At 44.4% G+C, this 26,645-nt stretch overlaps 1 protein-coding gene across 1 annotated transcript in view; it reads right to left on the minus strand.

Annotated features, from left to right (window-relative positions):
- Positions 1-1,738: 1,738 nt before the first annotated feature.
- Positions 1,739-26,645, minus strand: part of AR (androgen receptor) — a 108,233-nt gene continuing 83,326 nt past the window's right edge. The window contains exons 4-8 of the mRNA XM_077826128.1: positions 24,390-24,677; positions 7,157-7,301; positions 4,377-4,507; positions 3,343-3,500; positions 1,739-1,894 (exon numbers count right to left, since the gene is read on the minus strand). Of these exons, the coding sequence (XP_077682254.1) occupies positions 1,739-1,894; positions 3,343-3,500; positions 4,377-4,507; positions 7,157-7,301; positions 24,390-24,677 (878 nt within the window). The remainder of the gene's footprint in view (positions 1,895-3,342; positions 3,501-4,376; positions 4,508-7,156; positions 7,302-24,389; positions 24,678-26,645) is intronic.

Consider the following 26,645-nt stretch of genomic DNA (forward strand, 5'->3'; position numbering starts at 1 on the left):
GATGACACACTGTCATCTCCATGGGGTTTGGCTCTGGGCTTTGTTTGGGTTCTAATTTTACAATGTAGGAATTTTAGGGACATTGAGAGGGCTTGTGTTCTTTCCTTGGTGGAGATCAACTACTAACATTAATGGGAGCTATGGGAACCCCTAAGTAAGAGAACAGACCTCTTAAATGCTTTCTTTACCATTCCCTGAAATACCTGGGAATTTCAGGCAGAGACGACCCGCGCCTACCGATAGTGGGGGGCAGAGTGAGGGCAGCTGGCTTCAGCAGTGTTACTGAGCATGCTCAGTCCATGTGAGCATGCTCAGTATAAGTCAAGCAGCAAATCTGGGGGGCAGGGAACGTGACTTTGCATGCTCCCCCACGTACGTCGCCTCTGATCTCAGGCCACATACAACTGTTTCCAAAAGAGTGGGATAATCCCAAAATCATTGGGCCTCATAGAGCCCAATGAGTCAAAGGTCTCACTGCTTTGCTTCTGTGATTCTTTTCTGTGTTGGCTTCTGAAAGAATCTGCAAAACGGTCGGGTAAAGGGCAAATGAGAAGCACCACTGGAAAATCTAGACCTTCAGACACCCATGGTGACGGGCAGAGACAAGTGGAAACCTCAGACATCCAAGGGGAGCAGGCTAGAGGCAGAGGTGAGAGGAGACTTCAGGCACTCGTGGTGCACAGGTGAGAGATGGATGCCAGTGACTAATTTCTTTGTTTGCTGGTGTGGAGGAAAAAAAATGTTCAAAACTGGAATGTGATCACTAGGTGTCTGGACAGTCTTTGGACAGTCTTAGATCCAGTTTGGCTCACAGTCCACAGGAAAAATGCCCTGGATGGAAGTTAGCCTTCTGCAATCTTCAGGGGTTCCAAAGGTCATAATCCTCACTTGCCCTCTTTACTGACATGACAACACTCCAAATACGCTTGTGAATTGGCCATTTCTTCGGTGAGTAAATACTTAATGCTGCTCTAAGCTGCTGAAAGCACATGGGTGCATGGGTCTGGGCGCATGATCAAAGCAGTCTGCCATATGGGTCAGCATGTATGGCCAGAGTGGCAAGGTATATGGGTCTGGGTGTACGGCTGGAGTGGTGTGGTGTTTGGGTCTGCGTGCATGACAAGAGCAGACGATAAGAAGGATTTTTTTCCACAACCGGATGTCTGATTTTGAAATAGACTTTCTAATTTCACCAAGCTCTGGTCTCTTTCCCTGTCCCCTTCCTGTCTCATTACTGCTGCATTTTTAATTCTCATGCCTCTTGAAGACATGATGCAAATAAAAAGGAAAATAGCTCAGGTTAGTCAGAAAAATAACCCATCCTCCCAACTTGCATGTTTAACCTACTTCTTGCTTTGTTTTAAAGAGAAAACAAATGGTGGAATTTCTCCCATTCTGAAACTTCCCATGGCACTGCGCCACTAAACGTCACTGTGGGAAATACGCAAGCACAAGGGTGTAAAGAAGTGCCACAAAGTCACCATGCCACAACATTTAGAGAGATGCGGAGCCATCCAGACATACGCAGAAGCTGTGGTGAGGAGTTCAGTTCAGAGGTACCCCAGAAAAGTTGAAATCAAAGGAATCCCAGCAGGTTGTCGTTTGGCGCTGTACATCCTCACAGCATACAGTATCTTTAGAGGGGACTCCCCAAGGCACTGCAGTACAGTCGTGCAGAGAGAACAGGCAGGAGCTGGCTGAAAGGGAGTGGCAGGGGAAGGAGATTCCCTCCAGGACATCACTGCACGTGGAAGTAAATGGGTTTGACTTTCCCCGACAAGATCTTGGGAACCTGGACGGAGATGATCTCAGCCATCATTTCGGGGTAGTCCACACTGACCATGTGCGATGTAATTAAAAGGTCAAATGTAAATTGATGTAGCTCCCTGGCAATCTAAGAAACAGAGAGAAAGTAGGAAGGTTAAATGAATGATTTAACTTCTCTGACAAGGGGCTCCTGCTAACACTCTGGTGACTACAAAGGAAAGTATTAGCAGGTACTACACTATAGGATAGGCAGCAGTGCAGTGAGACGGGATAGTTTCTGCTGTTTGGGTGCTACAAACTCTTCTGTGGTTGGGGATAGCCACTAGGGGGCCATTATTCATCCCAAGAATGAGCAAGTGAGCAATCCAGGCAGTTTTCAGAGTAGCAGCCATGTTAGTCTGTATCTGCAAAAAGAAAAGGAGTACTTGTGGCACCTTAGAGAGCACTGTGGTGCTCCAGCTCTAAGTTCAGAAGGTACTAACTAGACTGTGGTTCTTCTCAGAAAAGTGACTGTGCAAATGGCATCTTATTCAAACAGAGATCAGCGCCTTGTGCGTGTTCGGAGTCAGGGCTGCTGGCTTTACTAAGTAAAATCTGTTTCTTTTGTTGTTTCCGTGCAGAGATTCAGCTGTATGGAAGCAGATGGATTCTGTAGTGCTTTGTGTATCACCAACAGAATTGTTAACTAAGTTCCGACTGCAGAATTTTTGTTATTGCCTTGGATAAGACCCAGCTTGATGTTCAGATCTCAGGAGGAGCCTGCTGAGCTGGCAATTTGGGGGAAAAAAAATCTCTAAATGAGCCAGTTTGACCTGGAGTAATTGCCATTTATACAGTCACTTTTCAGAGAGGAACCGCACTTTCGCATGGCAGTTGGCTTTGACTGACTGAGTGCAGCTGATGTGTCTGACTGAGTTCTATGATCTTCAGGTACACTGCAGTATCTTTTCCCAAAAGCCCTCCATGCTTATGCAGTGGAGAGTTAAAGAGCAGTTAACAACCCACAGGCTGTTTGAAAAACATCAAAACTACCTTCCACAGTGGCGGTGCTCAAAAATGTGCAAGTTCTACCTAAAATAAATACATACGCTCATTTTAGTTTCTCTGCAGTATTCCCTTGTACTTCCCTATACTTACGGCCAGAAATATCTTCAAGATTGCAGATACTGAGGCTAGCTAACTGCTAATCTGGTTTAGTTATCTTAGGCAATGGACAGGTTTGTGAGTAACAAGTGTTATATAGACCATATTGTTTCCTGAAAGTTTTTCTCCTTTGTTCTTTATTACCACTGATACTAGCATAGAATCAAGATCTTTCTCAAGAGTTCATCTGCCTCTGAGCTTTCGCCTACAGAAACACCAATAAAAGAGAGAAGTAAATAAAAAAATAATCTCAGGTCAAAATCCTCTTTTCTGACATTACAGCCACCACTTATGAAGCTATCTCCTTATGTGCCTTGTTTGTAACTGCAAGATTCCTGCCTCACCCCTGAAAAATCTCAGAGCCCTGAATCTGCTAGACCCCAGCTAAAGTTATTACTGCTTCCAGGTTTATGCCATTTCATCCCCTCTTACAGGCTGCACGGAGTCCAGGAGCTTGGTGAGCTGGTAGAATCGCCTAGAGCAGGATGTGGGATTCTTTCTCTTGCAAGCGATGATACGATCAAGTTCCTTTATGTAGTTCATTCGAAGTTCATCAAAGAACTTCTGATTCTTCAGGCCATCCACCGGAACTGGCATGGGGACAGGGAGAGGAAACAATGATCATGCGTAGAGAAAAGAAAACAAGAGCAACAGGAAGACTGAAAACCCCCCACATTCCCAGTCATTCCCCTCATCTTCGCTCCCACTGTGGATGATTGAGGCTCACTGTCTAGGGATGGGGGCGGGGGAGGGGGCTGTACCTCCACTAACAAAGCCTTTGTCTGGTGTTGTGATTATCACAAAACAAAGGTAGCACATCAGACCCGTCACAAGCTGAGGTCCGATTTTCCTGCTCAGCCACTCACAGGTCCATTTCTTAAAAGCAAGGGAGTTGGCCAAACCCCCACCATAAGTAGGACTCAAGAGCAGGTTAGATAAGGGCATTACATTGGGAGGACTCCTGCAAAATGCAGAGGGCAGGATGGATGGCTGTAGTGGTCTTTGCTGGCTCCACTATGGCATCTAATTTCTAGTTCTGAAGCCATCTCTCTGCCTCTCGGCACAACAGCTGAGGCAAACATTCACAGCAGGGACATGTGGGGAAACCAACTTCATACAGGTTTCGGAGTAGCAGCCGTGTTAGTCTGTATTTGCAAAAAGAAAAGGAGTACTAGTGGCACCTTAGAGACTAACCAATTTATTTGAGCATAAGCTTTCGTGAGCAAGGAGTACTCGTGGCACCTTAGAGACTAACCAATTTATTTGAGCATAAGCTTTCGTGAGCTACAGCTCACTTCATCGGATGCATCCGATGAAGTGAGCTGTAGCTCACGAAAGCTTATGCTCAAATAAATTGGTTAATCTCTAAGGTGCCACGAGTACTCCTTTTCTTTTTGCAACTTCATACAGGGTCCCACAGAGCATATCAACTATTAATCTGCTCAGAGAAGGATGTTGCCACTCACTAATACTGAAGAGGAGTAGCGCCTTCATGCAGAGAAACTCCTGGGGCGTGATTTGAAGCCACCCGAACTCCTGAGAAAGATGTCGCATCCTGAGACACTGGCTGTACATTCTGGATTTGTGCATTCGGTACCTGGCAAGATGCATTGGTGAGAAGGTTAAAGCACTGCTGGTCTGATATGCAGGCTGATTGAGGTATTTATTTTAAAAAAAGACAAAGACCCAACAACTTTGCATTTACCCTAGCATGTTCCATCTGAAAAGGAGCTAGTCTTTATCTCTTGTGGGATCTCAACAGCAGCATGGCCTGAATTCAGGAAAAGAAAGTTTTCCAAAATACCACCTAGCATTTGCTTGATGGGGAATGGGATGATCAAGTGGGATTTTAAGGTTCACCTGATCTTCTCACTTGCTGAAAAGTGACAGCAACAATGTACCATATTTAACAAACCACGGGCATCTATCCTTGTGTGAGTGCTTGGAGGAAGAATCAGGCTTTGTGCTGAGCGCCATGCTCACACTCTGTCTGTGGTCTCAGTGACGACACAAGGGGAACCTCAAGATCACTATTTTTTTTTTTTGCCACAACTTAGCTGAGGGCCAATCAGACAGTAACACTGCAGGAACTCCTGACACTCTGTTGCCACCATTCCAAACTGGTAAATTAATGCTGAAGAAACAGTTCCATTGTGGCTCCTTTGACAGGAAGAAGATTCTCTTGTTAAATCTCTAATCCTCCACCACACACTATTTTGATCATTCTGTGAACTACATGTACCTTTTCTATGGATTTCTTCACTGTATAAGCACAGAGGTGAATCAGCTGCAAATGTCCCATCACACAGAGAGGCTTAAAACTTCTAGCACTGCAGTTACAACATGCAAACCAGGGACTCCTGGTGCACATGCCAATGTATGGGCAGCTGGAGAGGTCATTACCAGCTGAAGAAGCAATGCCCCAAGTGAGCAGGTATCCAGAACACCAGCTGAAGTTAGGATTCAGGAGTCAGGTGCTGGAGACAGCACCAGTGCTGGCTGAAGATGTGTATTGTGTGTGTGTGGGGAAAAGGGGGACAGGACACCAGGCATGATGCCTCATCCTGTACCATTCGAGCATGCCTAATGCTTACTGTTATCAGTCAGACGGCCCATGAGAGCAAGGGCTGTTGAAATGAGCTGCACGGGAGAAGTGAGAGATGGGGGTGGGGTATGAAAGAGGGTGATATGGGGAGGGGAAGCAGTATGGATGGGTGGGAAGGGGGAAAAACAGGGAAGAAAGAGAGAAACCAAGGGGTGGTTCCTGACAGGGAAGGAAGATAAGGAGGAGGAAAAAGAAAGAAAATAATAAAATATCAGAAGGAAGAAGAGGGGGAATTGTCTGGAGATCGATACTGAGACCTGCCTCATTGGGTATCAATACTGAGATATTCCCAGCTTCCTCAGCTTTCACCCTCTGCTGAAGCAAGGGCAATGAGCCAGGCTTTGCCAACCCTCCTCCTTCTGGGGGCCCTGATGAAGAGAGATCAGACACTGGGATTGGTGTCCCTGACACCGCCATGGACAATGAAGCCCAACACTCCAGCCAAGTGAGATTTGGTGTTCAGGGGTTTCCAAACAATGTGAAAGGAAATGGGACAATTCTGTATGGAAAAGGTCACAGATGCCTTATGCTATAAAAATACCTGCAGTTGTCACATTGCACCCCGAGAACATGTCATATACAGATGGTTTATAATCTGACATACTAATCCCTAATATATTACCAGGACAGGTCGTTACTCATCCAGGCCATTTGCCATAATAATTAGGTCGCCGCCAGCTATGCAAAGCTTCCATTTATAAACGTATCTTTCACTTTGTGAGGTGCATTACACAAGTTGCTATTGGCTCGGCAAGGATTATCATGCTGTCAGTAAAGCCAGCTAACAAGTTAATTATGTCTCCATTTACACAACTGTGCTGTGGGGCTAAGAACTCAACAGGCCTGTAGGAGAAACCCACCAAACTGTTGATTTAAAGGAGACCCCTTTTCATTTAAGGCAACTCAGACAAAGGCAGGTGTTTTAACTATGTATTGAATTCGGTGCTTGGATACCCTGGCAATGGGTGTGGTGTAAGAGACCAGGCAGAGAGGAAGACAAAGGAGAGAGCTGGTGGTTTCAGAATGAACTCCATGGTTCAGAGCATTCTGAACCACCCTTTAAAAAGCCTTGTCAGACCAATACAGTCTGGTTGCTGGGCACAACAGAAAGATGTCATAAAAGAGCTGCTATTCTTAGTCCGGTCTATTAATTTCTAGCAGTAGTGAGCGTGTCTGGGAAAGAACAACCAGAGTCTGAACATTCCCAGCAGTTGGAAGCACCTCTTCTCTGTGCACTTTAGGTCATGCTACGTCTGATCATGCCCTGACCCGCCCACCGGTGAAGGGGGAGCTGCACTGGCTCTCTGAAGCACAGCAGGATCTCAGGGATTAGTCTCTTACAGTCAGCACCGTCTTTCTCTGAATGCAGAGTCTATCTGGGCCTGGTGAAGAAGGATAGAAGAGGCTCGGTAGCACCACCTACTGTTCCTGGATCACCTCAAGGAGATTTCGGCAGACTAACTAGCAGAAAATGAGCAACATTCTTGAATTTTGAAATGATGTGAGCAGCTCTTGGTGTGAGGTTTTCTGACCTGTACTCATAGGGAGCCTGTTAGATAGCTGTCCCTCTTTCACTCTCTGTCTGCAGCCTTTCTGACATGAACAATACAAAATATCAAATTGTTGCTATTTAACACTTACTCATTGAAGACCAAGTCAGGAGCAAAGTAAAGCATCCTGGAGTTAACATTGGTGAAAGATCTCCATCCCATGGCGAAAATCATAAGACCCATCCAGGAATACTGGATTAGTGCCATTTGGTCATCCACGTGCAGGTTACGGAATCCTACAAAGGCCGTAAACAGAGATCACAAGTTCAGTCTGGATTCAAACAATTCACCAGAATTTCTGTTTTTTAATATAGCACTTTAATTCCCAATCTGTGCTCCTCGGGACTTTAGAAAGTTAGGACAAGGTGGCCCACAGCCTAAGCTCCATATGTCCCAGGTTACCGGTGTGTTCAGCTCTGAGCCAGTGTGTATGTGATGTCTGCATACACAAACTAATTCAGTCTCTTCCTTCTACTACATGACAGAATTGCAACCTTGCTGTGTTGCAACCTTGGAGTCATGGCACTGACATGCTGATAGTAAACTGGAAGCCTCCAAGCCAGAAGCTGCAATTGATGGGTTGTGACTCAATGTAGGAGGAAGAGAAAGAACAGGTGAAAACACAAACAGCTTGGGGTGTTAAAATAGGACAGTAAGTTGCACTTATATAGTATCTTTTTCCGAGAGTCTCAAAGAACTTTATAAACAATAAAATAGTGTTCTCAGGATGATTCATAGCCATGCCACAGGCACATTTGCAATTCACAGACACAGACTATGCAGTCAATAATTCAAAGCTATTTCTAATTTCTCTGGATATTTACCAGTACATGTAGCCATAGATAACCTGCAATCCTGATCTTAGCTTTCTATACATTTTTACATTTCATTACATTACATTACAATGTTAAAACAATGGTAAAGTCTTAAGCATATAATTATGAGCCATCAATTCAAACTTCTGTCTCTTGTCTGAGAAGCTGTCAATTTCAAGTGAGCACAAACCTTGTGTTACCGCTATGCTGTAATTGCTTTAGGACTGAATGCATTCTTTCCGTTTTTATTTCACTGCACGAAAGCACACGTGTTTAAATAGTGCTATATGGAGCTAGTATAAGGGATTTTCCATTTTCAGGACTTTTAAGTACTGATGGACTCAATATTACTAGTAGGCACCTAGGGTGAAACTTGTTAGCAAATACAAGTAAACATTATACATTAAAATCATTTCCATGCTTTATAAACTCAGGTATGTGTTTTCTGAGAAGTATTTAACTTAGAACCAAGTTCTCTTTTCAGTTAGGTAATACATGTATAAAAAACCTTTCCTACTTATCCAATGAATTTGGTGTGTAGATGAATTCTCCAGTCTAGTTTGACGGTTTACAATGGCTGGTCTCTTGAAATAGGAAGAAAGCTCCATTCAGTTCAAGGTGGTTTTAGCTCTATCTACGTGGCCCTTATTACCATAGAGACTCATTCACCTGCACATCTACCAATGTGATATATGCCATCATGTGCCAACAATGCCCCTCTGCCATGTACATTGGCCAAACCGGACAATCTCTACGCAAAAGAATAAATGGACACAAATCAGACATCAAGAATTATAACATTAAAAAACCAGTCGGAGAACACTTCAACTTCTCTGGTCACTCAATTTCAGACCTAGAAGTCACAATTCTCCAACAAATAAACTTCAAAAACAGACTCCAACGAGAAACTGTAGAACTGGAATTAATTTGCAATCTGGACACCATTAAATTAGGCTTGAATAAAGACTGGGAGTAGATAGGTCATTACACAAAGTAAAAACTATTTCCCCATGCTAATTTTCCCCCCTACTGTTACTCACACCTTCTTGTCAACTGTTTGAAATGGGCTATCCTGATTATCACTACAAAAGGTTTTTTTTCTCCTGCTGATAATAGCCCACCTTGATTGATTGGTCTCATTACAGTTGGTATGGCAACACCCATTTTTTCATGTTCTCTGTGTATATATATCTCCCTACTGTATTTTCCACTGCATGCATCCGATGAAGTGGGTTTTAGCCCACGAAAGCTTATGGTCAAATACATTTGTTAGTCTCTAAGGTGCCACAAGTACTCCTCGTTTTTTTGTTTTTTTTTTTTTTGCTGATACAGACTAAAGTGGCTACTACTCTGAAACCTGTCATAGTATCCTTGTGTTTCCTGAGTGAAAACGAAAAACAACAAATTCTCTTTGCCCTTCTTTGCCAGGAGGGGTAGCCTGAAAGCTAGCAGAATATACATACAATTACATGTACTTTGTGTGTGCGTGTTGTGTGTGGGGTTGCATTTAGTTCTGCATGTTGGGAGACCTGTCTGTGGTCATTCTGATCTCTTGTGGGAGTCACTTAAATGGTCTAGACACAGGTCTGGTGAAGGATGACTCCTGCACTCACAAGCCCCAATGCCGGTCAGCAGATTAATGGCTGCAGTGGAAAGTAGCGGTCTTGGCAGGGCATGGTCACGGAGTGAGAGGCAATCTCTCAGGTTTCCCATAGAGGGCTTTGTATATTAAAAAACAGACTTTGAATTTGACTCTGTATTCAGTGGGAAAGCAGAGTAGAAAGAAGTGCACAGGTGACCTGTTCATGGCAGCCTGTGCTTAGGTGCAGACAGTTTTTCTATATAGGATGACCGCCTTTGTTGGATGGAAATAAGGGAAGGGCACATGAAAAATAAGGGACATTGCTTTATTTTAAGGGAAATTTTAGGGAAACACCATTTCCCTTAGCATAGTATTTATTTTTTTCTCATGGGTACATTTCTACTGCCCTCCAGTACACCAAGCAATCATCATAACCTTCAATTTAATGTTTAAAATGGTACTTATTATCAGTTTTAATACCTTTTAATACATCTTAAAATAAGGGCTGCGTGGTCACCCAAAGGGGCAAATCAGTGAAACAAGGGATGGTCCCTACAAATAAGGGAAGAGTGATCACCCTAGATCTATACCAGATGAAGATTTCATGGGCTACTAGGCTTCATTCCTAGATATGAGTAGCCTGACTTGAACCTGAAGGACATGAATATGTGGATTGCTGTAATCAGATCTTTCTCTAGTAGGATGGGGCACAGTCTCCTGCCGAGTCATAAGTGGAAAAGAGCATTTTTTGCAGCTATTAATGGCCTGGCAGAGGCTGGGATGAAGATTCCCCTCCATATCTCAGGATCAAGGGACAACAGTGAGTGGCATCTCAGAAGAGAGCCAATGGCTGGGACGAGGACTGGACTATCACTGGGCCTGTCATTCCATTTCTTTATTTTCAACTTGTGTCACCATGGAGGGGAGGAACTTTTGGCTTATCCAGAAGGCTCAGTTCCTTATCAGCTAAAAGGAAACAGAGGCCTGGCTGCATCTCCATGAAAGCCACTGCTACATATGGCAATTTGGGCATCCACATGCATTGAGGAGCTCAAAAGGACTCGGAAGCTGTGAAGTGTCGTTACAATAAGTGGGCAGGTAACTTCTGTTGAAGGGGATGTGACAGAGGATGAAACCTTGTTAAAGCACCTTTCTCTTTCTAACTCCTGGGACAGACAGCGGCATGTCTGGATCAAATAATGAACTCCATTTGGTACTGTAACTTCCATTTTGTATTAGGACCTCCATTTTGTATTCTGTGCTGAATACATGTTTAACCTTGCCCAAGGCAAGGTTATTGAATTGCATTCCAAATAAGCACCTTCCCCGGGGACTGGGACTAACACCTCATTGAAGGACCACCACTGAGAAGCCATCTCAGTGCAAACTGAAGCCATCAGCTTGGATTGTTTCTCAAATGCTAGCCTGACCCCTCGGAACAATGGATCTTCTAGACGGGGCACCAGCAGTGGCTGATAGATCTGAAGCTTCTGAGCCAGGGCACATGGCAAAATGATAGAGAATATATTTAAAAGGGGGTGCTGCTTTGAGTCTGGAAGGCAGACCATTGACACATGTAAGATGGACAGGCCGGATAGAGAGACATTATAGTTCTTTTATTCATTTTTGATGAGTGGTCCAGTGACTGATTTCCTTTAAAAGCTGATATGGACCAAACAGGATACAATCCTCGCTTTCTATGAAGAACTGAGGTGGTCCATGCAGAACATTAGAGGGGTGTTCATGCATCACCTTCTTACAAACCAGTGAGAAAACAAGTTGTCTTTTGTGGATTTATATTTGTAACTGCATGCTGTTACTTGTGGGTTTTGTTCCCAGAACCAAGGGCCATAAATCTTGGGACATCCTGGTTTAATTTTGGAATTTCAAGAGTTTAAGCAACTGATAGATACCTCCTGGGAACATTCTTTTCTGGCCATGCATATCTCTGCAATCTTTGCAAAGTGTCCACATGACTCCTGAGTGTGGGGTGGTATAGCTTAGGTCAGCTGTGCACAACTCTGTGTTTCTTTTCAGGTTGACATTTCTCTTCCAGTAACTTTATTTCTTGAAGAGATGTCCACTTTGAAGTTTTCTAGCCTATACCTAAAGCCTCTGCATATTTTGGGGTGATAAATGAATTCAGTCAATCCATTCCCAGCAATATACAGATCTAATCCAAAGACCAATGAATTCAATGGAAAGGCTCTGAATTAGGCCCCAAATCACTTCAATCATCGCTTTCCTTCGCATGGCTCAGGATCAGGAGGAAGAAACAGCGGTCTAAAACTTCATCCTCTACATCAGTACCTGTTTATTCTCCTTAATTCAGTTCTGAGGTTGGAATCACTTTTGTGTGCTTTGGAGCTGTGTTGTTTGTGTGTGAATCAAAGAGTTAATGGACCTATGTAGTTTTCAGTTCTCATCACATACTTTGCTCAGATTTCCCTTCAAGACTTAATATTGGTTTTTCAACATTCTAGTTAAATGTTTCACCCGATCTTTAATATAACATTTTCTCTGCCACCTTTGTTCATTATCTGTTAAGTATGTTCTCTAAAACTATATGGCTTTTGCTTCTGTTACTATTATCTTTATGATTAATACTTAAAGAACATTCTTTAAAATAAATATTTCTCAATGCCTTTTAGCCTAAAAGACAGCTTTACTGTGTTTCAATGAACACAGTGGCTTATATTTTCAAAAGTAACTAATGATTTTGGGTACCCTACTCAAGACACCTTCAAGAGGCCTGATTTTTCTGAAAATCAAGCCCCTTTAAGGTGTCTCAAAATCTAGATGCCCCAAATCCCTAGTCATTTTTGAAAATCTAGGCCAGTACGTATTGCTACATGTTTAAATAATGTTCAACATACTGCCCCTTACTTTTAAAAGCATCAGATTCAGTATTTCCTCTCACATTTTAAAGCATATTTACACTAATATAATCTGAGTGATACTTTGGCAGTTTCTCACTTCAGTTAAGATTAGACTAGATTTCGTTCCCGAATACAAAATGTGAAGGACATATTCAATCTGATTTGGATTTCATTTAAAAAACCCATTCTATTTATTTAAATTCTTGGCTCTTATTCATATGAACGAGAGTTCATTCAGATGTGAACAGAGGTTTTCTCTGTTCATCAGATGATTCATGACCATTAACTTAATAGGTTTCAGAGTAGCAGCCGTGTTAGTCTGTATCCACAAAAAGAAAAGGAGTACTTGTGGCACCTTAGCGACTAACAAATTTATTTGAGCATAAGCTTTTGTGAGCTACAGCTCACTTCATCGGATGCATTCAGTGGAAAATACAGTTGGGAGATTTGTATACACAGAGAACATGAAACAATGGGTGTTACCATACACACTGTAATGAGAGTGATCAGGTAAGGTGAGCTATTACCAGCGGGGGTGAGGAGGGGGGAACCTTTTCTAGTGATAATCAAGGTGGGCCAATTCCAGCTATCTTCGAGACACCACTGACTTCCTGAGGAAACTACAATCCAACGGTGATCTTCCTGAAAACGCTATCCTAGCCACGATGGATGTAGAAGCCCTCTACACCAACATTCCACAGAAAGATGGACTACAAGCCGTCAGGAACAGTATCCCCGATAATGTCACGGCAAACCTGGTGGCTGAACTTTGTGACGTTGTCCTCACCTATAACTGTATTTGGGGACAATGTATACCTTCAAATCAGCGGCACTGCTATGGGTACCCGCATGGCCCCACAGTATACCAACATTTTTATGGCTGACTTAGAACAACGCTTCCTCAGCTCTCGTCCCCTAATGCCCCTACTCTACTTGCGCTACATTGATGACAGCTTCATCATCTGGACCCATGGAAAAGAAGCCCTTGAGGAATTCCACCATGATTTCAACAATTTCCATCCCACCATCAACCTCAGCCTGGACCAGTCCACACAAGAGATCCACTTGCTTGACACTATAGTGCTAATAAGCGATGGTCACATAAACACCACCCTATACCGGAAACCTATTGACTGCTATGCCTACCTACATGCATCCAGCTTTCATCCAGACCACACCACACGATCCATTGTCTACAGCCAAGCTCTACGATACAACCGCATTTGCACCAACCCCTCAGACAGAGACAAATACCTACAAGATCTCTATCAAGTGTTCTTATAACTACAATACCCACCTGCTGAAGTGAAGAAACAGATTGACAGAGCCAGAAGAGTACCCAGAAGTTACTTACTACAAGACAGGCCCAACAAAGAAAATAATGGAACGCCACTAGCCATCACCTTCAGCCCCCAACTAAAACCTCTCCAACGCATCATCAAGGATCTACAACCTATCCTGAAGGACGACCCATCACTCTCACAGATCTTGGGAGACAGGCAAGTCCTTGCTTACAGACAGCCCCCCAACCTGAAGCAAATACTCACCAGCAACCACACACCATACAACAGAACCACTAACTCAGGAACCTATCCTTGCAACAAAGCCCGTTGCCAACTGTGTCCACGTATCTATTCAGGGGACACCATCATAGGACCTAATCACATCAGCCACACTATCAGAGGCTCGTTCACCTGCACATCTACCAATGTGATATATGCCATAATGTGCCAGCAATGCCCCTCTGCCATGTACATTGGCCAACCTGGACAGTCTCTACGTAAAAGAATAAATGGACACAAATCAGATGTCAAGAATTATAACATTCAAAAACCAGTCAGAGAACACTTCAATCTCTTTGGTCATGCGATTACAGACCTAAAAATGGCAATTCTTCAACAAAAAAACTTCAAAAACAGACTCCAACAAGAGACTGCTGAATTGGAATTAATTTGCAAACTGGATACAATTAACTTAGGCTTGAATAAAGACTGGGAGTGGATGGGTCATTACACAAAGTAAAACTATTTCCCCATGTTTACCCCCCCCCGCCCCGCTGTTCCTCAGACGTTCTTGTCAACTGCTGGAAATGGCCCACCTTGATTACCACTACAAAAGGTTCCCCTCCCACCACTCTCCTGCTGGTAATAGCTCACCTTACCTGATCACTCTCGTTACAGCGTGTATGGTAATACCTATTGTTTCACATTCTCTGTGTATATAAATCTCCCCACTGTATTTTCCACTGCATGCATCCAATGAAGTGAGCTGTAGCTCACGAAAGCTTATCAATTTAATAGTGTAGTATGATATATCTTTTAACTGATTGTCTGGTATGATCACACCTACATGATAACAATCAGCTAGAGACACAAAGGAACTTAGTCCTGGTGACAACGAGTCATTCCTAACTTTTAGAAACCTAGAAAATCACTGGGATTCACAAAGCCTGATTTTGGTGTGGAGGCTCCATATATAATGAATGAGGAGAGATGGGTGTCCAAAAATGGGATTCATAAAACACAGCATGTGAAGTGGCTCCTTGCCAATGGGAGGTGCCAACGAAAGGGGTGCATGCAAAGCCCCGCCCCTCTCTTGGAGATAGGCACCTAAATCCAGGTTGCAGGGAAGTGCCTCCTTCTGCTTGGGATTCTTGACTGCAAACCCTCTCTGGTGTTAGCTGTCTATGCCATATTTGCAAGAAGCTGCTGGGGAGAAGGGGGGAATCGGTGCAATTGGATACCCTAACCACTGGGCTAAGAGTTATGAGGGAGCTCCATCTCCCCGCAAGAGCTGTTTTGTGCACGCTCACCTATAGGGGCCAGATCCAGCAGGCAAGGTCTGAGCATGCAGGCAAGTTAAGTGGAGAAATGCCTGTATTCCTTCAGTCATGCATCACTCTGGGGCTTAGGCATACAGATGCCTGGTGTGGGGCAGCAGTGCGTACACTTGGAGGCAGAGACATAGGTGCCTAGGGAACTTTTACTGCAAAAATGTAGGCACAAAATGATTTTAGGTACCTACAAGTTTTGAGGGCAGCTGAGCAGGAGTTTTGTGAATCCCAATGGGGCCTGATTCTGGGATTTAGGGGCCTAAAGTGGTACTTCGATACCTAAGCCCTTTTGTGAATCTAGCCCAACACCTGCAAAGTTAAATCTTAATAAGATTCAAGTCATTGTTCATTTTAATTTTAAAGAGTTGAAAGCATAGACAGTTTCTTGCAATTAATGTGAACACAATACAGTTTTATGGAGAGATGCTTTTAGCTTCTCTTAATAAACATTTTTATTTGTCTACTAGACATTTTTATTTTTACAAGGTTGGCAGCTTATGAGTTTCCTTAATAACAAAAATTGGAAATTTTAGTTCCCTTCTCATCAAAATCAGTTATTTTAATTTATTAAATTTTAGTGTTTACATTCCATCACTGATTACTGACACATTATATTAAACTGAGGTTTCTAATAGAACTGAATACCCACTTTCTGTTCTGGAAGCCGTATTGTCTAGACAGTAGAAAACAATGTCTACTCAGAAAGTGGAAAGCAAAGTTTATCCTAGAGCTCCAGGAAGAAATCACAGCCAGTGTGGAGCAGGCTGTCCAGCACGGTCTATGATTTGGGGGGCGTGTCATAAACATACAGCTAAGGGTAGCATAAAATCCCTCCTTTACCTGTAAAGGGTTAAGAAGCTCAGATAACCTGGTTGGCACCTGACCAAAAGGACCAATAAGGGGAGAAGATACTTTCAAATCTGTGGGGGAAGGTTTTTGTTTTGGGCTGTTGTTGCTCTCTCGGGAGACAAAGAGAGAGACCAAGCAAGTAATCCAGCACCTACTGAATGATACATCTAAAATTACAGAAATAATCTCAGGTTAGGCTAGGCTAACCGCAGGGGGGCTAAGATGATGGAAAGTGATGTCCAAAAGAAACTAGATTTATCTAGACTGGAAGCAAAAGAGAAAGAAAACAAACATAAGAGACGGATGGAATTAAGACAATTAGAAATTAATGCAGAGGAAGCTGCCCACAAGAGAGCTATGGAGGCCCAGAAGCATGCTCAGGAGGAGATGGAAAGAGAGAGGAAGCATGTACTGGCTGTTATGGAGTTGAAAAGACAGAACTCTTCAGCAGCTGACTCCATGTCCCCAAAAATCCACAGATGGGAGCGACTATGTCCACAGTATGATGAATCCAGTGATATCATTGAATATTTCATCACCTTTGAGAGACTGTGCACCCTCCATGCAATTCCTGAAGATCACAAGATGACCACATTGGTAGCAAAATTGACTGGAAGAGTTCTGGACATATTCAACAAGATACCTATTGAGGATGCTTCTGACTATGGTAAATTTAAGGATTTGGTTTTGAAACAATTTCAAATTACACCTGAAACTTACAGAGTTAAATTTAGAGCCCTTAAGAGAGGGGCTGGACTCAGTAATGTGGCTTATGTAAACCAGATGAAGGATCTGTTAGATAAATGGGTCAAAGGAAGGGGTGTAACTAGCTTTGAAGGGATGTGTGATTTGGTTGTACAGAAGCAGTTCCTGACTATGACCAGTGATGATGTAAAACAGTGTTTATGGGATAAGAAAATGGACTCAGCAGAAAGTCTTGCTTCTTATGCTGATCAATATGAGCAGTCCCAGACCGTCAGAGTGGTAGAGCAGATCGGAACAAAGCAGGTGGAGGTAGCAGAGAGGAACAACCCTTGTTGCAGTTTGGGCCGATACCAGAAGGGACACCCCGAGACCATACCATACCACCGGGGGCAGCCCTAGGCCCCAACTACACCCCAAGTTAGTACACTGTTTGATGGTGGCAACCAAGTGGTTCACTCCATGAGCTTCTGTAGTGGGGTGGACACCCGCTTGGGCCCAGAGGGGTTTAAGATAACCCTGGAAGAGAGCTGGGGCAGGGGAAGAGCTGGGCTGATTGGCAGAGCAGCCTCAGCTGGGGGCCACACCTCAATCAGGGCCCAGCTGGCTCTATAAAGACTGTGAGCCAGAGGCCCAGAGAGACTCTCTCTCTCTAGCTCTGAGAGGGAGGGACCTGGCTGCAGAAACCTGAATAGAGGATCCAATTTGGAGCAGGGCTGGGGAAAGGCCAAGGGAGCCGGGGAGCTCTGGCCTAGAAAAGGCCCAGGCTGCAGGCCTGGGAAGGCCTATTAGGTACAGGGGTTGCAGGGGCAGCCACGGGTAGGCAGAGGCACCAAGTCCAAACCCAACTTTGCCTGTGATGAGTGGCTCATACTGCAGTCTGCCCCAGGGCGCAGGGACTAGCTGGTGACTGGCAGGAGCCTATGACTGAGGTGAGGTAGGGATGGTGGGTGAGGGGTTCCTCTGGGAGGGGGGAGACCCGGAATTGTGGGGTACTGCCAGGGTACAGCACCCAGTGAAAGGGGCACCGGGGTCCTGGGAGGGACGCGGGAACCAGCAGCAAGGTGAGACACCGGCCTGAAGAGGGCACTCCGGAGGCTGGAACACTAATTTCCTGAGACGACCAGCAGGAGGTGCCACCGGTGAGTCTGCGCCTGGTTACAGCTTCCCAAAAGCTTTTCATGGTTCCTGCCAGGAAATTAGTTCCTGAATCCGTAAGGATGTGGGAGGGCCAACCTACCCTGGCAAAAATGTCTGTTAATGCCTGGCATGCACTTTTAGCCAAAGTGTTGCTTAGAGCTACTGCTTCCGGCCATTGGGAGGCAAAATCCATGAAAGTCAGTATGTACTGCTTTCCTCTGGGTGTCTTTTTTGGAAAAGGATCCAGAATATCCACAGCTACTCACTGAAAGGGAATCTCAATTATGGGGAGTGGCTGGAGAGGGGCTTTGACCTGGTCTTGAGGTTTCCCACTCTTTGGCACACCTCACAAGACCGGACATAGAAAGAAACATCCTTGCCCATTCCCTCCCAGTGGAATGACCTCCCCAAACGGTCTTTGGTCCTGTTCACCCCAGCATGGCCACTTGGATGATTGTGAGCTAAGCTCAAGAGCTTTTCCCAGTACTTAGTTGGAACTACCAACTGTCTTTGAGGATGCCAGTTCTCCTGGTGCCCACCAGAAAGAGTTTCCTTGTATAGAAGTCCTCTTTCTACAACAAATCGGGATTGGTTAGAAGAGCTGAGAGGCGGTGTGTTGTTCTGTGACGCCGTCCAAGCTCCCTGGAGGCTTTCATCTGCTTTCTGCTTGGCCTGGAACTGTTCCCTTGATGCTGGAGACATCAGTTCCTCACTGGATTGTGGACTTGGGCTTGATCCCTCTGGAAGCGATGGAGGTGATGGGGCTGTTTTCGCTGACTGTGAACCACTCTCTGCTGGTGCACTATGTTGTGTTTCAGGCTCCGGTTGAGCCTCTTGCACAGGTTTAGCTGCTGTTGCCAGAGCAGGCTCAGAGGTGCCTTCTGTTGTTGGGGTTGCAGACAGGGTTGCAAGCATTGGATTCAGTGCTGGCAGTGGTTCTGGTGCTGGTTGCTCCATCAGTTCCTGCTCTGGCTGGGTCTCTGTGACTGGATCTACTACTGCTGTCACAGACGTTGGCATGGGGTCCGGTTCCACCACCCCAGTCTGGGTCTCTGGTAACACAGACTGGACCCTTGTAGGAGGCTCAGGAACAGAGCTAGGTGTGAAGGCTTGCTTAGCCTGGCTGCAGGTGACCATTCCTACCCTCTTGGCTAGCTTCACATGGTTGGCCAAGTCTTCCCCCAGTAGCATGGGAATGGGATAATCATCATAGACTGCAAAAGTCCACATTCCCGACCAGCCCTTGTACTGGACAGGCAACTTGGCTGTAGACAAGTCAAAAGAGTTTGACTTGAAGGATTGAATCATCACTTGGGCCTCTGAGTGGAAGAACTTGGGGTCCACTAAGGATTGGTGGATAGATGACACCTGTGCTCCAGTGTCCCTCTGTGGTAACTTTCTTCCCGCCCACACTCAGTTTCTCTTCCCTCTGAGGGTATCTGGGAGGCATCTGGGCCTGAGGATCTTTGGTGTGACCCCGGTGCAATGAACTGTAATCTTTTGGGGTTCTTGGGGCAGTTTGCCTATACATGCCCCAGCTCGTTACATTTAAAACATCATCCAGCTGACTGGTCACTGCTGTCCACCATCAAACAAATGGCCTGGAGGAGAAGTTTAATAGAACTTTGGGGGCCATGGTATGCACAGCCGTAAATGAGCACTCTAGTGATTGGGACCTAGTGTTGCAGCAGTTGCTCTTTGCCTACAGAGCTGTACCACATCCCAGTTTAGGGTTTTCAGCATTTGAACTTGTGTACGGCCGCAAGGTTAAGGGGCCATTACAGTTGGTGAAGCAGCAATGGGAGGGATTTACGCCTTCTCCAGGAAATAACATTCTGGACTTTGTAAACAACCTACAAAACACGCTCCGAACCTCTTTAGCCCTTGCTAGAGAACCTAAAAGGTGCTCAGGAAGAGCAAAAAGCCTGGTATGATAAACATGCCAGAGAGCGTTCCTTCAAAGTAGGGGACCAGGTCATGGTCTTTAAGGCGCTTCAGGCCCATAAGATGGAAGCATCGTGGGAAGGACCATTCACGGTCCAAGAGCACCTGGGGGCTGTTAACTATCTCATAGCATTCCCCACCTCAAACCTAAAGCCTAAAGTGTACCATGTTAATTCTTTAAAGCCCTTTTATTCCAGAGAATGAAAGGTTTGTCAGTTTACAGCCCAGGGAGGAGATGACGCTGAATGGCCTGAAGGCGTCTATTATGAAGGAAAAAGTGACTGTGGAGTGGAAGAGGTGAAGCTCTCCATGACCCTTGGGTGTATGCAGCGACAGCAGATCAAGGAGCTGTGCAGTAGCTATGCTCCGATGTTCTCAGCCACCCCAGGACAGACCGAACAGGCATACCACTCCATTGACACAGGTAATGCTTGCCCAATTAGAACCCAACCTTACTCGGTGTCTCCTCAAGCCAAAACTGCTATAGAACAGGAGATCCAGGACGTGCTACAGATGGGTGTAATCCGTCCCTCTAACAGTGCATGGGCATCTCCAGTGGTTCTAGTTCCCAAACCAGATGGGGAGATACGCTTTTGCGTAGACTACCGTAAGCTAAATGCTGTAACTCGCCCAGACAACTATCCAATGCCACGCGCAGATGAGCTATTGGAGAAACTGGGACATGCCCAGTTCATCTCTACCTTAGACTTAACCAAGGGGTACTGGCAAGTACTGCTGGATGAATCCACCAGGGAAAGGTCAGCCTTCATCACTGTATGAATTTAATGTGCTCCCTTTCGGGTTATGAAATGCACCCGCTACCTTCCAAAAATTGTTGATAGTCTCCTAGTGGGATTGGGAGAATCTGCAGTCGCCTACCTTGATGTGGCCATCTTTTCTGATTCATGGGCAGGACACCTGGAGCATCTATGAAAAGTCTTCGAGCACATAAGGGAGGCAGGACTAACTGTTAAGGCTAAGAAGTGTCAAATAGGCCCAAACAGAGTGACTTACCTTGGACACCAGGTGGGTCAAGGAACTATCAAACCCCCTATAGGCCAAAGTGAATGCTATCCAAAAGTGGCCTGTCCCAAAGACAAAGAAACAGGTCCAATCCTTCTTAGGCTTGGCCGGATATTACAGGCAATTTGTACCACACTACAGCCAAATCGCCACCCCACTGACAGACCTAACCAAAAGAGGAACAGCCAAATGCAGTTCAGTGGACTGAGGAGTGTCAGAAGGCCTTTAACCAGCTTAAAGCAACATTCATGTCTGACCCTGGGCTAAGGGCCTCAGACTTTGACAAACCTTTCCTAGTAACCACAGATGCGTCCGAGCGTGGTGTGGGAGCAGTTTTAATGCAGGAAGGACCAGATCAAGAATTCCATCCTGTCGTGTTTCTGAGCAAGAAGCTGTCTGAGAGGGAAAGCAACTGGTCAGTCAGTGAAAAAGAATGTTACGCTATTGTCTACGCTTTAGAAAAGCTATGCCCATACGTTTGAGGATGGCATTTCCACCTACAAACCGACCATGCTGCACTGAAGTGGCTTCATACCATCAAGGACAACAAAAAACTTCTTTGGTGGAGTTTAGCTCTCCAAGATTTTGATTTTGAAATACAACACATTTCAGGAGCTTCTAATGAAGTGGCTGATGCACTCTCCCGTGAAAGTTTCCCAGAATCAACTGGTTAAAATCATCCTTGAGATGTGGAAAATATTGTTAGTTCTTAAATAATCAGTAGTATATCTAGAGGTACATGTGTCTTATTAATTCTGTTTTCTCCTAGAGCTCCAGGAAGAAATCACAGCCAGTGTGGAGCAGGCTGTCCAGCATGGTCTATGATTGGGGCGGAGGGGGGCATGTCATAAACATACAGCTAAGGATAGCATAAAATCCCTCCTTTACCTGTAAAGGGTTAAGAAGTTCAGATAACCTGGTTGGCACCTGACCAAAAGGACCAATAAGGGGAGAAGATACTTTCAAATCTGTGGGGGAAGGTTTTTGTTTTGGGCTGTTGTTGCTCTCTCGGGAGACAAAGAGAGAGACCAAGCAAGTAATCCAGCTCCTACTGAAAGATACATCTAAAATTACAGAAATAGTAAGTAATAGCAAGGAAATGCGTTAGAGTATCTTTTGTTTTAGCTTGTGAATTTTCCCTGTGCTAGAGAGGTTTATCCCTGTTTTTGTAATTTTGAAGTTTTGCCTAGAGGGGAATCCTCTGTTTTGAATCTTATTACCCTGTAAGTTACCTTCCATCCTGACTTTACAGAAGTGCTTCTTTTACTTTGTTTTCTTTATTATAAAGTTTCTGTGTGTGTGTGTGTGTTTTAAAGAATCTGATTGGTTTTTAGTGTCCTAAAAATCCACGGGTCTGGTCTGTGCTCACCTGGTTTACCTAGCTGGTTGGTAGATTATTCTCAAGCCTCCCCAGGAAAGGGGGTGAAGGGACTTGGGGGGATATTTTGGGGAAACAGGAACTCCAAGTGGGCCTTTTCCTGAATCTTTGTCTAACTCACTTGGTGGTGGCAGCAGTACCCATCCAAGGAGGAGGAAGGATTTGTGCCTTGGGGAAGTTTTTAACCTAAGATGCTAGAAATAAGCTTAAGGGGTCTTTCATGCGGGTCCCCACATCTGTACCCCAGAGTTCAGAGTGGGAAGGGAACCCTGACAATGGTAAACACTCCCAATTAAGTTAGCACCCCTACAGCAAATGAATGACCTTGTATAAATACATTATTAAATAAAAGATTTCTAATAAACTCCAAATAACAAACACTGGAGTAGCCATAGAGTCTTAACTCAAAGGGCCAATGTGCAGAAATCTTGCAACACTTTAACATCTAAGTATCTATCTTAGAAACCATCAATTTGACAGGTGCTTCTTATGTGGCTGCATGAACACTGGGTCATTGCGGAGAGAATGAGGCATGCTCATCCCCCTTGTCCATGGCTAAAAGTGACCTAAAATCCAACCTGAAAACCCCTGGAGAAAAAATAAAACTGACCTATTGAAGCCATTCTATACAGGATCCACCTCTTTACCAAGTGTCGTGTAGATAGACTGTTTTTAAAACAGACAGTGAGAAGTAGGGTTGCCAAGGTAAAATTTCAACTAGAGCCCAAATTCAAAGGGTTCTTATTAAACATATATGAAGGGAAACCAAACAAATATGACAAAGAAAATTCAAAGGGCAGAAAACCTACCCGATGTGAAACTGGGCCACATTGACTGGCCACTTACTTTAGGAGAAAACAGGAATAAATGCCTCATTTTGGAATGCAACCCTAACTATGGAGTCATTACCAGGTGCCTCCATAATAAATACCACATTTTATAGGTGTCACCATCAGCCTGTCCTCTGCTCTGGGCACACAGGAATACAATCACTGGCCATTAGCCTTTCAGCAGTTGTGCACTCTAAGAATCAAATGCATGAAATAGGACATCTTCAGGCATCTTTGGAAGCCAGAGCGTTAATGAAGTCAGAGAGTGTGTCTAGAATGTAGGTTTGGTTGATGTTTGCCACAGGATAATCCTTTCTGAAGCTTACTTCTCTCCTGTAGCTCTCTTACAGTATGCGATAAACTGTGAAATAGTGTTAATCTGCTAATAACAAATTAATTTAATATTGTTACTTACGATAACATTACATTAATTTGTGCTAAATAATCCAAACTCCAATCAATTTTTGGCACACTTACACTTCCGGGCATGATTGTCCTGTAGTTTTATGTGACAGAGAGAGACACAGAGGGACTTCTGCATTTAAAGCTCTTCGACAAATTATATTAAGATGAAATTCCAGCACTTGGAGGAGATACAGTGTGAAAAACGCTGGGACGGCATAGATTCTTTCATGCCAATGTGTTCTTTTCCCCAGCTACTGTCAGTCTGGTTTTGCCCATCTTCCACCTCCTCCATTATCAACCAGCACTGTTTTCATTCTTTCCGTCAGAGGATTCACTTCTTCCACCCTCTCACAGGAGTGTGTCACAGTGTTGGTCCTTCATTTTAAGAAGGAATACTGCAGCTCCTGCCTGAACCTAACATTCCTCCTAAAGCAGACAGAGATCATTGCACAGAGAAAAATAGAGAAGCTTCTCTTCTTTACAGCAACTTCCATCCTTGCTGGTCTAGAAAACATTCAGATATTTGAAGAGCCTAGTGCTTAGATTTGCAGAAGCTATTCACTTGTGGCCAGTACCATACCCATGTGACAACCACCTGCCAAGGGACCGAACCCAAGAGTTTTCATTCTAAAAGCACAAGTCTCTTCTGCTTGAGCTAAAGGAGTAAACACCTGCAGCGGCAGCAGACTCATTAACCTCTCATGTACCAGCCACTAGAGGGGCACAAATCCCACGCTACGGCAATGTGGGTTACACTCAAATTTTGCGGATGTAATTTGTGCTCACAGAAGAAAACATTCTGAAAATGCACACCTACAAATGTTGTGGTTGTGGGGCCCAGATTATTATGATTCTCCTACTGAAACATGTCCTTGCCATGATTTGAGTGTGATGGTTTTAGGGAAGTGGGAGAAGGTGATGGAATTTCTCATTTTTCTCCTCACCTGGCAAGGCCTTTGCCCACTTCACCACGTGCACCAGCTGCCTCTCCCCAAGCTCATTCAGGCTGGTCAGCAGGGCAGCAAACGAGTCGGCCTGGTTGTTGTCATGGCCTGCACACACCACACCAGGCTCAATGGCTTCCAGGACATTGAGGAAAATGGGCTGGCAGTCAAACCCATCGATGCATGTCATCACCATCTTGGAGGCCTGCTCATCTGTTGGGCTGGATGAGCTGGCTCCCTCGCCATCCTCTTGCAGCTTCAGGTTGCCCAGTTTCTTCAGCTTGCGGGCTGTGGAGAATGACACAGCTTGGTATGATGGTTAAATATAAAACAATCTCAAGGCTTCTTACAATTCCAGCCCCACCACCCACAAGGAGGGTGAAGCTGAAAGAGAGCTGCACCCTCACATTTAGTCTAGCGACAGCCGCAGCCTCCAAAGCTATCCAGGTGCCATGGTGATGGGGGCACTGTGTAAGAATAAGGATGGAGGTCTATTATACAGAGAAAGCATTCAACCCATTAATTCATACATGGAAAGCAGTGTTACTGAGACAAGGACGAGGCTGCTTGACTTCAAGAGCGATTGGTCCCATCTGCATGGTGTTACTTTCAGATAGATTTATTTTGGAAGGATTGCTGGGTCAGACCAATGGTCCATCTAGCCCTGTCTTCTAACCTTGGCTAATGCCAGATGCTTCAGAGGGAATGAACAGAACAGGGCAATTTATCTAGTGATCCATCCCTGGCATCCACTCCCAGCTTCTAGCAGTCAGAGGTATAGGGACACCCAGAGCATGGGGTTGCATCTCTGACCATCTTGGCTAGTAGCCATTGATAGACCTATCCTCCATGAACTTATCTAATTCTTTTTTTCAACCCTGTTATACTTTTGGCCTTCACAGCATTGCCTGCCAATGAGTTCTACAGGTTGACAGTGCGTTGTGTAAAGAAATACTTCCTTGTGTTTGTTTTTAACCTGCTACCTATCAATTTCATTGGGTGATCCCTAGTTCTTATGTTTTGTGAAGCTGTAAATAACACTCCCTTATTCACTTTCTCCACACCATTCATGGTTTTATAGACCTCCATCATATTCCCCTTTAGTCATCTCTTTTCTAAACAGAACAATCCAAAATTTTTAAAATACCTCCTCATATGGAAGCTGTTCAATACCTCTGATAATTTCGGCTGCCCTTCTCTGTACCTTTTCCAATTCAAATATATTTTTTTGAGATGGGGTGACCAGAACTGCACACAGTATTCAAGATGTGGGCATATCACGGATGTTATGACTGCATGAGTGTGTTGAGGAAAGGGGGGGGGTGGCGTGTATTGATCCAAACAACTGTGCAAGTAAAAAAAATACATAACACAACATATGACTGACAGCAAATAAATCACTGCACCACGTGACTCTGAAGCACAGAAGCCCATCACCCTGTGGCACCCCAACATAGCACAATCTCTACATCATAGTTATCTTGCTGGAAATTTATATTACACCCATCATTGTGGTATCTAGGCACTATTGCCATGCAAATTATTGTGACATCACAAATCCAATACTGTAACTTTATTACAGGATTAACCAGAGGGAGAAAATAAGCCATGAACAGCAGGTTGAATCTAAGCCAAACACTGGAGGACTCAAGCATTCCTACTCAAGCATTCCTCTACAAATGGATCAAGGAAATCAAAAGACTAGATGGCACCAGAGCTGCTTCACCACAACCATCTCAGTCACTTCCTTCAAAACAGGCATCACTCAAGATAAGATGGCAATTAGCTGGGACCAGGTGGAGCTGCAACCTTGTGGATGTGTGATATTAGCATACCATTGGCAAATTGCAGTGCACAGGATGCCACAATGAGGATACCCTAGAAACCAACACCTACACACTACAGCGACGGACCTCATAGATTAGACAGACAGATACATTAGATCAGTGGCTCTCAACCCTTCCAGACTACTGTACCCCTTTCAGGAGTCTGATTTGTCTTGCATACCCCCATGTTACACCTTACTTAAAAACGACTTGCTTACAAAATCAGACATAAACTACAAGTGTCACAGCCCACTATTACTGAAAAATTTCTCACTTTCTCATTTTTACCAAATAATTATAAAATTAATCAACGAATATAAATATTGTACTTAAATTTCAGTGTACAGTACATAGAGCAGTACAAACAAGTATGTCTGTATGACATTTTAGTTTGTACTGACTTTGCTAGTGCTTTTTATGTACCTGTTGT

This window comes from Eretmochelys imbricata, chromosome 9 (assembly GCF_965152235.1).
Source record: "Eretmochelys imbricata isolate rEreImb1 chromosome 9, rEreImb1.hap1, whole genome shotgun sequence".
NCBI lineage: Eukaryota > Metazoa > Chordata > Testudines > Cheloniidae > Eretmochelys > Eretmochelys imbricata.